General features: G+C 51.2%; 1 protein-coding gene across 1 annotated transcript; it reads right to left on the reverse strand.

Annotated features, from left to right (window-relative positions):
* Positions 1-390: 390 nt before the first annotated feature.
* MED1 (mediator complex subunit 1) lies at positions 391-13,421 on the reverse strand. The gene is made up of 17 exons (XM_057402515.1): positions 13,362-13,421; positions 11,670-11,776; positions 11,031-11,109; positions 10,447-10,501; positions 10,186-10,318; positions 9,434-9,462; positions 9,004-9,075; positions 8,661-8,735; positions 8,120-8,193; positions 7,676-7,765; positions 6,615-6,726; positions 6,193-6,317; positions 5,865-5,983; positions 5,041-5,242; positions 4,768-4,863; positions 4,554-4,659; positions 391-3,904 (listed from the first exon to the last, which is right to left on the reverse strand). The coding sequence occupies exons 1-17, from the start codon at positions 13,387-13,389 to the stop codon at positions 655-657; spliced, it is 4,752 nt and encodes a 1,583-aa protein (XP_057258498.1). The 5' UTR covers positions 13,390-13,421; the 3' UTR covers positions 391-654.
* Positions 13,422-13,561: the final 140 nt, after the last annotated feature.

Consider the following 13,561-nt stretch of genomic DNA (forward strand, 5'->3'; position numbering starts at 1 on the left):
GGCTCTGCATCACACCAGTAGAACTGAGGCATCCTGGCACCTGAATAAATCGCTAAACCAGCAGGGAAGTCCAACACAGACAGCAATCCTTCATCACCAGGCTGGGAATTGAATCCTGCAGTCCACCAGAGCACAGAGCAGGATTCAGATCCGGGGAAGCTGAAGTTGCTCAGCCCCACACTGGCTTGGGCATTGAATGAAGAAATGCCACAAGAATCATATCAGACCTTATTGTTTTCTTTTCCTTCCAATCACCCTTTAAAAATCCAGCCCTAACATCAAACTTCCTTGATACAAAAGCAACTTGATTCCAAGTGGGATGAGGGGAAGAGGGACTCAGAACAGCCCGATTCCGCTTGCACCACTCTGGGGTCTGTTCCCATGCACTTTGCTTCACACCCATTGAACTCTAACGGGGTTGTTAATACTTATTAAAGCCAAGTGTAAGCGCCAGCAGGGTGAAGGCCACAGTCAGGACCTGGATCCCGAGGGAGCTGCTGGCACTGGCGCTTTCCTTTGTCTTTGGAGATCCTTGGGAATACTTTTTGTTCCCCCCTTTTCACACACAGCCTGTTGAGCAGCGCAGCAGGTTTGCAGGGGGATGTGGAACCTGCAGAGCCTGCAAGAGCTCATTTCTTCCAGGCATTAGGGATATTAGTTACCAATCAGAGCCACATCCATCAGATCATCGTCCTCCTCCCCGATGAGGAACTCGGGGCTGGCACGGGGCGGACGCTCGGAAGCAAGGATGGAGCTGCTGCCCATGGCCAGAGGCTGCTCAGCTGAGATGGGCGACTTGGACCAGCTCTCTGGCTTCAGGCTGTGCGACTTCTTCTTGTCCCTGTCCTTCTCCCGCTCCCGCTCCCTGTCCCGGTCTTTGTCCTTCACTTTCTTCTTCTCTTTTTTATGCTTCTTGTGTTTCTCGGCGCTGTACTCGGGTAAGGGCCGGATGCCATCGTCGGAGCTGGGGCTGTTCTGGTAGGATTTCTCTGCTATGGAGGAGCCCGACTCGCTCTCGCTGTCGATGTTCTGGGGAGTGTATGCAGGCGACTTGCTGTGGCTGGGAGAGCAGCGCTCGTGCTTTGGGGTCGAGCCGCTGATGAGAGGGGACCCATAGCTTTTGGAAGAAGCCATCTGAGGCCTGAGGCTGTCCCCACCTCCTTCCCCAGGTTTCTGCAAAGTGACTTTGGCTTTAATGCTGGGGGAACCACCATCGTGTTTGCTGATGATGATTTTGGCCACGCCGGTGCTTCCAACGCTTTTGGAATCCGAAGTTTTCTTGGAAGAGTCAACAGATCCCCCAGAAACAGAGACTTTAGATTTCTCTTTGTCACTCTTCTCACGTTTGCCCTGGAATTCCCCTCCAGACATGTTGTGTTTGGAGGACATCGTATGGCTTGAGGAATTGGAACTTGGCCCCATTTGTCCATCCATTGGGTCATCTCCACCAGGCCCGCTAGTGACAACCCCGTGTTTAAGCTTGTCTATGACTGCAGTCAGAGATGGCTTCTTGTTTCTGCTTGGAGACTTGCCTTTGGAGCTTCCATGCTGGTTTTGAGACGAAGACATGGAAGACCCACTGGATGAAAAGGAAGATGAGGACGCCGTCGAGGAATTCGATGAAGGAGGTGGTTTCTGAGACATCGACCCAGAGGATCCCATTCCTGAAGACGACTTCATACTTGAGCTTGAGCCAGTCCCAGCCATGTGGGAGCCTCCAGACCCTGAACTGATCGGTGACTTCGCTTTAGATGATGGCGGAGTACCTGGGACCGGTTTCATGGGAGAAGCGAGCTTCTCGGAACCTCCCGAGGGTCTCGAATGAGATGGGGAGATGTTTGGTTTACTCATGGACGGGTTCATAAGTGACGATGGCTTCCCTTGAGGTTTCATCTTGGTGCTCCCAGAGCCGCTACTGAGGCCGTGTTTGGTGATGGGGGAGGATCCCGGTTTTCCCACTGACTGGGCTGAGCTTTTGGACTGCCCTGAACTCGAGCTGCCTTGGCCCGAGTAGAGGCTGCTGCTCATCTTGGAGCCTGAAGACCCTTCCGATTTGCTGCTTTTCATCTTGCCTGAGGTTGAAGAGGAGGAAGAAGAGGAGGAGGAGGAAGAATGGCTGTGATGGCTTTTGCCGCTGGAGGAGGCGACGGAGCCACTGCTTGTGTACTGGCCGTGCGAAGACGGTTTGCCAACAGTCACTGTTCCTTTTGGGATCTGAATGGTGATTTTGGGGATAGGAGGAGTAGCTACACCAGGAGGAGTCTGAGATCTGCCCGAGCTCCCAGGAGATTTGGACCCACCTGTGCTTGCTGGTGGGGTGAAAGGCCTGTTGGATGAACTGTGAGATGGGGATTTCCCATCTGTCTCCTGCTTCTTCCGCTTGGGAAGTTTCTCTTTACTTTTGCCATCACTGGAGGGCGTCCGGCTCCGCTTCCCAGGCTTCCCGTCTATCCCGGCTCCTGCCATGTTACTTCCAGAGCCATTGCCTTCCTTTACCCGTTTCTGAGACTTCTCTTTCCCTAAATCCCCTGTGTTCAGCAGAGGGCTCTGCCCTCCGCTGTGGTGCTCCATGATGTCCGAGGACCCCAGTGCTTTGCTTGCAGCTGCAATAATACTGAAGTCTACCGTGTCAGACTGAGTGCTCCCCTTGAATTTATTGTCCCCCCCATCGCCCCCCAACACTTGCACCCCCAAAGTAGTAAGAGCCTGGGATGCATAACCCTTGAAATCATCCGTGTCTCCACTCTGGCTGCTCTCATCAAAGTATTCCTCCCCGAAGCCGCTCTGACTCTGACTGTTGAGCAAGTCAGGGTTGAAATCTACACCATCGGGAAAGAAATGGTTGGAGGAATCACTGTTGGGGCTGACGGCAGCGTCCGCGATCAGGTCCGCAGGGTCCGTGTAGGGGTTCTCGCTGGCGTTGCTCTGAAACACATCTGGGTCAAAGAGGGCACTCTGGGAATGGCCTGAACTGGAAGAGTCCCTCACTGGAGTACCAATGGGTGGACAGTCCTCAGTGGTGGGGGGGAGCTTGGAAGCCTCCTCTGCTATGTCCGAGAGGATGTCGGTGACGTCGGCACCGATGCTGTCCGAGCTGGAGAGCCGAACCATCCTCTGAATGCTGGGCTGCGTGTGAGGGATGGGCTGGGGGTACGTAGCAGGAGGAGTGCTGCACTGGCTGGGGGCTGGAGTAATGTGAGGGGTGTCCAGAGTATCTGCAGTCATGTTGACATCAAAAATGGGGTTCTGGGAGTCAACATCCATTGAGAAGAGCTCCCTCTGGAAGTCATCCTCAGTCTGGTGCTTGGGTTTGTCGGCTGGCACGCGGGACTTTTTTTTCTTCTGCTTATTCCCCCCAGGAATTTCCATCCGGGGGGAGCCAGAGGAAGAGTTCTGCCTTTCCAGAGGGCTGCTCCCATAGAGGCTGGAGAAATCCTGAGGGGGATTCTCCTTCAGAAGGTTCATGAGCATGGGGTGGTTCTTGGTGTTGCTTGCTGGGGAGGATACTGGTGGTGGTGTGTGGTGGGGAGGGGTTGGGCTTGAGCCAAGGGCTGAGCCCACATTGCCTGTGATCTGCAATAAACTGGTGAGAATTGGGTTCTGAGACACTTTGCTGAAGTCCTCCCCATGGCTCCCCACCGAGTCATGCCTCTCTTTCATGCTTATGCTCATGTTAAACAAAGTAGTGATGGGCCCCCCAGGAAAAGTGTTGGTTGGGGTAGTGGTACCACTCAGGGGGTTGGTGCCTGTGGTCATGCCATACCCCGGGCTGCTGGCTGGGGGGAGGTTTTTCTTCACCATATCTTCGACTGTCTCTGCAATGAGGGATAAGGCTGGTGTGTCAGCCTGAATGGTTTCTGCTTTCCTCCGGATTGCTCTCATGGTGACAGGGATGGACATACACCTGCAAGACACAACACAAAGGGGTCAGTGTGTGCTCTGCTGCCCAATGGCCATGGTCAACAAGACCTTATCACAACTTGATTCTCCCTCTCTATTCTGCTCTGCTCTGGGGAGATCCCCCTGCAGTGCTGTGTCCAGTTCTGAGGCAACAGCACAAGAGGGACATGGAGCTGTTGGAGCGAGCCCAGAGGAGGCCACGGAGATGCTGCGAGGACCGGAGCAGCTCTGCTCTGGAGCCAGGCTGAGAGAGCTGAGCCTCTAATGTTCTGCAAGCAGAAGCAGCTATTCTCACTGCAAAGGCCTGTGCAGTGCCCTGCTCCCATTCTGCTGTGCTCTGAACAGTGGAGGAACCCTGGTGAAAGGTCTGTGTAAAGACAAACTGCTGGGAGCTATTCCACGTCTTCTAAGACTCAGAAAGCAGCCACCCCCACGAGAAGGCACCTGGACATGAATTCAAATACAAGAAGCTACAGCTGAATGCCTGGAATGGGGTTTTCAATAGGGCTCCAGCTTTCCTCTCATCCAAACAACCACTCCCAAGACTCACCCCCACACAGGACAGCTCCAAACCCATCGGGGTAAACATGAGATTGACACAGAGTACATTGTATGAGCTGGAGTTCCTGGTGGCACAGAAACCCTTGGCTTACCTTTGCACAACCTTGGCAATGAAATCATCTGTACAGATCAGAGCATCAGACAGCCCCTTGTAGAGCTTACAGTTCACATGAGTGGAGTCCTGCACATCCATTACCACTACAAGAGAGGAGGAGGTTGGAAGGGATCAAACTCCTGGTTGCAGTGGAAGGGAACTTTGCCACCCTTCCCATAAACACACTCCTGGCTCCTCCTGATTCCACTTACCACAGACCAGGGAGTCATTCACGGGATGCTGAAAGGAGACACTGAAACAGGAGTCAGAGAGTGGGCAGACTTCAAACTGCAGGATCCCAGGGGAATCTGAAAGACACGGGGACATGGGAGCTGTTCAACTAAGGAACACAGAGCATGAACCAGAGTCACCAGCTCGATGCTCCCATATAGAAAGAAAGGGAAAAGCAGAGGGAAAAGGAAAGCACAGACCTCATTTCCTGGGCCCATCACCCAGGGTTCCCCATCCCCACCTGCTGCACCCACCTTCCTTCAGCACTGTCCTCTTGACGCAGCTGCCGATGAGGGTGTTATAGGCCACCTGGTGCCGGATGAGGCTGAGGATGAGTGGGACCCGGCCTGGGTGCTGGAAGGCGATTTTACTGATCAGAGTTCCTTGGAGGCTTCTTCCATCTGGGAGAGGAGCATCTTTGTTCAGAAAGTAACAGTGCTGCTGTCCTGGAAGAGCCTGACAAACAATTCCTGCTTTACTCCAACTCCTGCTGAGTACAAGGCAGTAACAGACCTCCAGGAAGGAAAAGCAAGCCCCAGATGGAAGGGACATCAAAGCCACCTTTCCGGGTGAAATGAGTAACAAGGAAGACACAGCCTTCCAATCTGAACAAGCAAAACACGTTTTTTGGCTCCTCAGAAGTATCAGAGCTGAACAGTACTCATTGTCCCCACTAAACCGCTTTCATACAGTGCAGCAGCCCTTGAGATGTAGAGAGAAACCCTTTGAAGTTAACAAGGGATCCACCAATTTAAGAACTAGGATTTCTCCTGCTTCTAACAGGAGACTGAGATGAGCTCTTAGGCAGAAGCTCTTCTTCCCTGTGAGGGTGCTGAGGCGCTGGCACAGGGTGCCCAGAGAAGCTGTGGCTGCCCCATCCCTGGCAGTGTTCAAGGCCAGGTTGGACACAGGGGCTTGGAGCAAGCTGCTCCAGTGGAAGGGGTCCCTGCCCGTGGCAGGGGTTGGGACTGGATGAGCTTTAAGGTCCCTTCCAACCCAAACCAGGCTGGGATTCTATAATTCTAATTACTGTGGTCTGTATCTGAACTCCAGTGCTTGCTTGTAACAAGATACTTACTGCATAGAAGTGCATGTTGTGGTTTAAAGGTACTGGATCAGCCTCCTTGGATAACTCAAACTGCGTGATCAGCTCATACAAGGGCACAAATGTTGGTGGTGTGTCGAACAAAGGAATACCTGAGGGCACAAGATGGCACAGAATGATAGCACCAGGGAGCCAGAAGGAGAAGGTGGGCCACTGAAGGTGTTACCACAGAGGAAACCTATCCAGGTTTTCCTGACAACAGCACAAAAACTCGAGCAATTTTTCTGTCACACGTTCAAAACAAGCAGCAGTTTATGAATAAAAAGCTGAGGAGCAGCTATGAGACAGATCTGCCACCCACCTGTGCAGCCCTGAAGCTTCTGAATGAAAGCTCGAGACACTGGGATGGGACGTGGGAATTTCAGGAAGAAACAAGCTGGTAGATCCACACTGTTGGCACTAGTGATGGACGAGAACGACGGAGTTCTGAAAGAGTGGTTAACACAGGACCTTATCAGACACAGGGCATGGCTGTGGCTTCTGCTGCCAACACCACCCAGCCAATTTCCTGTTTGCTCCAACCCAAGCAGGCTGTTAGACCTTCTTACCAAGTAAAGTACTCCTCAAAAGCATGTCACATGCCTGAAATAGGGATTTCTTGGCTAAAGACAGTGCCATGATGCACTGACATCACACAGCCATCTCCCCCTCTGACTCCAACAGGGGCCTGAGTGTTGAACGTGCACCCAAACCAGGGTGCTGAGCACTGTGTCCTTTGCTTACCCTTTGCTGTCAACTGGATGGGAGCCCATGATGAGTGGGGCGATTGGAAGTTTGTACATGGCCATGGTGCCCTCAATGGTGACCGACACGTTCATCCCCAGCGAGCGAGGGACTGCGAGAGGGAGCAAGAAACAAACACAACGTTAAACCCAGAGCAGCTTTATGTGAGAAACATCACTGCGTGGAAATCATGGAGTCACACAGTGGTTTGGGTTGGAAGGGACCTTAAAGTTCATCCAGTCCCAACCCCCTGCCACGGGCAGGGACACCTTCCACTAGAGCAGCTTGCTCCAAGCCCCTGTGTCCAACCTGGCCTTGAACACTGCCAGGGATGGGGCAGCCACAGCTTCTCTGGGCACCCTGTGCCAGCGCCTCAGCACCCTCCCAGGGAAGAGCTTCTGCCTAAGAGCTCATCTCAGTCTCCCCTCGGGCAGGTTAAGGCCATTCCCCCCTTGAAATACCTTACTTCCTCCACCAGGCAGCTTCCAGCATTCACTTTATCACTAAACTGACCTACAGCCAAACTACTTTTACTCCCTAATGTTCTGTTTTTCTCTTGCAAGGTGAACCAATTGCATCATTCTTAAAAGAGACTCCAAATACATTTGTAAGTTTGCAGTATGTTCTTTACAATGCAAAACAAATCATGATTTCGGACACTTTCACCCTCTCCTCTCCCAAGAGCAGCCTCAGCTTGAATAGCTGCTTGGTTTTGTCATTTTAGTGAGACACAGATATCCATGTCCATGCATAGAACTTCACCTTCTAGTAAGATGGCAGAAACACAACAAAACAGAATCCATGTTAAGGATGAAGTTCACCCTAAGGAAAAAGGCTCTATGTGCACCCCATCCCCTTTGGTAGCAGTCTAGTTTGAACTCCAGAACACCCACGAGAAGATGGTCACCAGCATTTCCACACAGGCTTATTGAACCCATGTCCTCTGCAAGTCAACCCATGACTGTCCTGTGTGACAGGGTGACAGCAGAGGGCAGTGAGACTGCTAGAGTTGTCTTCTTTTCTCCTCCAAGCAGCAGTAGCCCTCACTGAAGCTGACCTACCGTTGTTCTCATGTAAAATAACAGGGGCTCCAGAGCCATCTTCAAACAAATCGTAGGGTGAGACGTAATATTTGAGGTTCATCAGGAGACCTGTGGGAGAGAAGCTGCTGAACTTGGGGGTACAAGTCACCCCGAGCACTATTAACCCCCACAGCCACACAGCATTCACACTGAGCCACAGCACACACTGAGCAGAGCTGTGACCTTGAAGAGCTGTGCTCTGCTGGCAGACCCACACGTGTCCATCTGCGTGGCTTTGTAAAGCAAAGCTGGACCTCTGCATGACGTGGGAGTCACAAACACTCAACCCTGTCAACCCTGTCCCTCTTTGCTTGGCATGGCCCATTAATTTCCAGCAGTTCAGGTGAAACCAAAGTCCATAAAGGGGACTTCTGAACAAAGTAAGTTTAATTCTTTCCTTTTATAAGCACTACTCAGAGGTACCTCCGCTCCTGGGGGTGAGATAGCCAACGCTGCCATGGAGAATCTTGTCCAAGGGGTTGGCATTGGTGGCTTGCCTGCAAGAAAGACGACCACAAGTCTGTAACAAGCCAGAGCCATACCTGAAACCAAACTCCAGTCCCACTAACCTTAAACTTCACAGCACGGCTGTTTGCCCAGGCTCTACAGCAGTATAAGAGGGTCAAATGGTTCTCAGTTTCTTACTGTAAACTGTGTTACCACTAATCCAGCCAGCTTCAAACTTCATTTTTTGCCTTTTAGACTTTCTTGCAATCAAGTTCTGCAGTTAAGAAGGAATTGCTAAAAAGCTCTAAGCACTTTTTCTCTCTTTCTCATTCCCTTGCTCCCACAGGCCCTCTATAGCCTCAGCATCTTCTTAGCAGCAATGACAGACTAGACAGGCACTGATGGGACACTTCCCACATAAGCAGGATGTGGCACAATCAGAATCAGCCCGTGTGATGCAGTGTTAGTAAGAAAACCCAAACCAACAACAAACCCCAAACCACACAGAGGTCCTTACCAGTACATCCCTGCCATTTTTGAGAGATCCAGCTCTAAGGACTGCAGAGCCAAGTACATTTTAGTTTTCAGTTTGCTGGGGAGAAAAAAAACAACAAAACAATGTCAGAACAAAGGAAAGGAACTGTGCAAAGAAGGCCTTGCCATCAGCCTGAGCCTTTAGACTTGGATCACTTGTCACTCTGCAGCTCCACCTCACATGAAACCCTCCCTACCCACTGCACAAGTGCAAGCTGTGGTAGGGAGGTCAGGGGGCTCACACACAATGAATATTTAAGCCCAGAAGCAAAACTTGCCCATTTATTTTATATATGTGGCAGTAAATAAATACATCCTAGACTTACTTGTCTCCTGGCAGCTTATACAGGTTCACCAGTCCTCTCAGATGCTTAGAAAACTCATCAAAGTTCTTCTCTCTGAAAGGCAAAGTTAAGATGTATTCAAACTTGTAACACACAAGGGTTTGTTTTAAAAGGTTACATTAATACAGACACTAAGTCACTTCAGAAGACACTTTTGCTACATGGAAGCTACAAAATATATTCTCAGCATGGTCCAGCTTTACTGAGTCTGGTTAATGTTGCCCTGTGGCTTTGAAGATACTGGGCACAGCACTCAGGATCAGAAGGAGGTGAACCAAAGCCAGAAAACCCCCTGAAGGCACAGAGAGACTTTGTGGGGAAGGAAACATTTTGCGTTTCCAGACCTAAACCAGCGTGGGATTACTACTGCAAAGAGAGGCTGCCAAAAACGCAACAAACTCTTGATGCTCACCTCAGATGTTGCACCAGTTCTGGACAGCTCTGGAAAGGGAAGAAGACAGAATGAGATCAGTGTCAGCACAGTGATTTCAGTCCCTGTGCAGCACAGCAACTGCAAAACATCAGCACAGGAACATTCCTGAGCAGCAGCTTTTCCTGAGCAGCAACCCAGTGCTCACAACTCCACACTGCTCCAGCTCCAGCTCTGTCCCTCAGCTCCTCTGGGACAGATTTAAGCACTTCTCTTTCTGCTTAAACAACTCATTTGAAATAAACTTTTGAAATCATGAAGCTTTCAGTTGAAAACAGTAATCTTCTATACAGAGGTACTAAAAACTGCTCTGTTCTCAGAAGAGTGGACAATACAAGCATCAAATTCAAACTCTCCTCCGTGTACAGGAGGAAAATAATTTCCTTTCAGCATGCCACATTTTTGTACTTCCCATCTGCAGATCTCAGTTTTCTAAGCTTATTTTCCTTATCCTGCTTCCAGAAACACAGTGAAAATGTCCACAGCTGATTTTGTCAGCTGTAAAACCAGTCAGAGGGAAAGAAAGACCAGCAGTAAACTGGTTCCACACACATACATCAACCAGGCTAACCCACAGGAATAACTCCATGGAGGATTTTCCTTGCCACTAGAACAAGCAGTAAAGGTGTAAGGTAGGTGCAGGGAAACATTAAATATAATCCATTTCCTGTGCTCAAAGCAAAGGGAGTCAAAACCACACAGACATCACCCTCACCTTGGTCAGTGATACATACCACAGGGTTTTCTCCATGGTGAGCCACCTTGACATCACACAGCAGCCCTGTAGGATCTAACTGGACTTCCACATAGAACATGTCTGAAGTGATGTAACATTCAGTGCCATTGGCACTAAGGTGAGATCCCAGCCTTCCATAGGAAACAAAACAAAAATTGCCATGAGATGCACACAAAACCCAACCAAAGCAGCAGTGAGAGCATGATGGGTGCAGAGGAACAGGGAAAGCCTTTGCTGTCAACTAAAGGAGAAGACCTACCCATTTTGTCTAGCTATAGACTCCAGGCGATCTGTCATGGCAGGCAGAGAAGATACTAGATGGGGAGAGCAGAAAACAAGGCTTAGTGAAACGATTCAACACCTCCCCAGGAATGAGACATCAGCATTAAACCCAACCTCAACCAGTTCCTCCCTCCCACATCTGCTCACACCTTCACGTGTGCAACATGAGCTGCACTCAAAACACAGGCAGAACAGCTTGAACAGAGAGAACCAAACGTTCCCAGAACTGCAAGGAGAGAAGGGATTTTATTCCCCCAGTGGAACTGAGGTCTGTTTTCAGAAGAGTGGCCAGGCTGATGTAAAGAGCAAGTTCAAACTCTCATACAGGTGCAAAAAAGGGAAATAAAGCCATTCCTTTCACCATTCCACGTTTTAGTACTTCCCACTCACAAGTTTTCTCCTTTCACAACAGAAGCACCACAGACAGTCTCCATAGGCACGGAGAGGAGGTGCCCAAACATAAGCACACACACAGGAGGAACACAGTGAGATGTGCCAGCAGCCACTTCACTGCTCTCCTGGTTTGGGGGCCTCCCACTGCTGAGCACAGGATGCACCAACCTTTCAAGGCCTTCTGCAGCGTCTCCAAGCAGCTCACCAGGTGCTGGTGCCCCCCTGAGTTCATCACAACGCGCTTTTCCTTGGTCAGAGAGAAGAGAAACAGCTTTTTGTGCCTCACTCAGTAGCAGCAGTTATTGCCACCACAGTTCAGTCAAGGGAGGTTTGTTGAGGTAATGAAAAGCTGATTAGTTTCCTCCCCAAATTACAGCTGCATTTTGATTCCTGCAGGAGAACATTATCTGCTTTGGAAGAAGGGAACAAAAGCAGGCCTGGGATTGATTTATTTGCTTTTAAGTAACTTGCTCATCTGGAAGAACAGACTGGAGCACCTTTTAAATAGGCATAAGCTAAGAGTTACACGAGAGACAACACAGAAACAAGGAGTCAGGCACACTTTTAACACCTCAGTGCATGTAGAAGCTGCTGTTGTAGCTCTCCCCTGCCTCCTGCTCCTCCTTCCTCCCACTATTTCAAACCCTCATTTGCCAAAGCCAGCGCCGAGTTTGGAGCATCACTGAATGGGAGCAAATTGCTTTACAAACCCCAAGGTCCCCAAAGAGCAAGGGGCAGCCCTTTGAAGAGATCTAACAAAGCAACACCACCATTGCCACTCCAGGAGCTCCAGAAAGCACCTCTCACCGTGACTTGACGCACTAACTTCATGGTTTCTGTCCAGGGCCTGTTCTGGTTGTACTTTGCATGGAGTCTTTCCAAGAGGGTGCTCATCTTGTTCAGCTTCTCCGTCTCTGTAAGACAGGGCACTCTTGAGAACATAGAACAAGACAACACTCGAAGTGCTACAAATAAAACAGCCGAGCAGTTGGAATGAAAAGCCTTTCCACCTTCAAGCTAAATGTGATTTCATAAAACATATTCACTGCTGATTTCTCCCCATGAGCTCAATATGTAGGCTCCATCACAAGCTGTCAAAACCTCAAGGACCATAAAATGAAGATACATGGTCTGAGGCAGTGTAACAGTGTACAAAACACTGTTACAGAAGTGAGGTTAAGCTTTGTTTCCTGCATTCCCCATCACTATTCTCACATCCAATCCTCCAGCTTGTTTACATTGAAGATCCTCACAGACCCTTCCCTCACCAAAAAACCTCAACCATATTGGTCCAACTGCCAGTTGTGATGGGTTCTGTGAGCAGACACACTGCCCCACGCTGGTGTGAGACACAAGCTTGGAGGCTCCTCTGTGCTGCTCTAGAGCCAGGGCACGGCTCTGAAAGCAGCAGCAGGCAACTGGAGGGGGCACAAATCTCAACCAACTCACGCTTACAAAACACCTCTCCCATCCCATAGACTCCCATCTGCAATGCGTGGGTCTACAAGCTATTAGAGAAAGCTCCACTCTTAGGAATAATATAGAATCATAGAATAGTTTGGGTTGGAAAGGACCTTAAGATCATCCAGTTGCAACCCCCCTGCCATGGGCAGGGACACCTCACACTAAACCATGCCACCCAAGGCTTTGTCTAGCCTGGCCTTGAACACTGCCAGGGATGGAGCATTCACAACCTCCCTGGGCAACCCATTCCAGTGCCTCAGCACCCTCACAGGAAAGAATATCTCTCTGATGAGAGAAAAGAATGGACAGAGAGTCAGTGACTAACCAAAGACCAAGCACTGGCCGGTTCAGCTAACACAGTTGAGGACTCCTGGCCACTGACAACAGGCTCCCCAGTCCCATGTCCTGGTGGCTTCAGGATGGAGCTTCCATCACACCTCTGTGCCGGTGATAAAGTGTTTCATGGTGCTCAGGTGGAACCTTTCAGCTTGCACCCATGGCCTATAGTTCCCACCTGAAGGGAGCTCTGCTCCCCCTGCTTTAGGCTCTCCTCAAGGTGTTTATGCATTGATAAGATCCTGTTAAGCACAGGGACAGGGAGAGAACTGCAAGATCACAGAACCCCAGCTTAGTTTGGGTTAGAAGAGACCTTAAAGCTCACCCAGCTCCAACCTCTGCCACGGGCAGGGACCCCTTCCACTGGAGCAGCTTGCTCCAAGCCCCTGTGTCCAACCTGGCCTTGAACACTGCCAGGGATGGGGCAGCCACAGCTCCTCTGGGCACCCTGTGCCAGCGCCTCAGCACCCTCACAGGGAAGCTCCCATCACAGCTGCAGCCTCACCAACGCAGCACGAAGCCACACAGGCCCGGTGGGGGGGGGGGGAAGCCGGAGAAAGCCCACGGCCCTCCCCCCTCCTCCTCCTGTGTAGGCCCCTCAGCCCCAGCCCGTCATCGGTGCCTCAGACACCCGACACCACCACCACCCCCCCCCCGTCTCCTCACAGGGCCGGCGGGAAGCCCCAGCGCCTCACTCACCCTCAGCGCCGCCGGGCGCCGCCTTCATGCCGCGGGCGGGGCTGTGCGGCCCAGCAGCGGGGCCGCGGGGAGCGGAGGGGAAGGGGAACGGGACGGGGCTGGGGAACGGGGGGGGGAGGGAAGCCGCGGCCGGGCCCCTCGGGCCTCACACGGCGGCGGCAGCCATGGCTGCGGGACAGCTTCTCTGGGCACCCTGTGCC

This window comes from Pezoporus wallicus, unplaced genomic scaffold, assembly GCF_028554395.1.
Source record: "Pezoporus wallicus isolate ANWC-B61680 ecotype Strahan unplaced genomic scaffold, APGP_CSIRO_Pwel_v1 contig_13387, whole genome shotgun sequence".
Classification (NCBI taxonomy): Eukaryota; Metazoa; Chordata; class Aves; order Psittaciformes; family Psittacidae; genus Pezoporus; species Pezoporus wallicus.

Coding starts and splice junctions, on each gene's coding strand:
- MED1 (XM_057402515.1), bottom strand. CDS start 13,389: ATGAAGGCGGCGCCCGGCGGCGCTGAGG. Junction 11,777..13,361: donor GGCGCCCGGCGGCGCTGAGG/GTGAGTGAGGCG, acceptor CCTGTCTTACAG/AGACGGAGAAGCTGAACAAG. Junction 8,194..8,660: donor AAAATGGCAGGGATGTACTG/GTAAGGACCTCT, acceptor TCTTTCTTGCAG/GCAAGCCACCAATGCCAACC.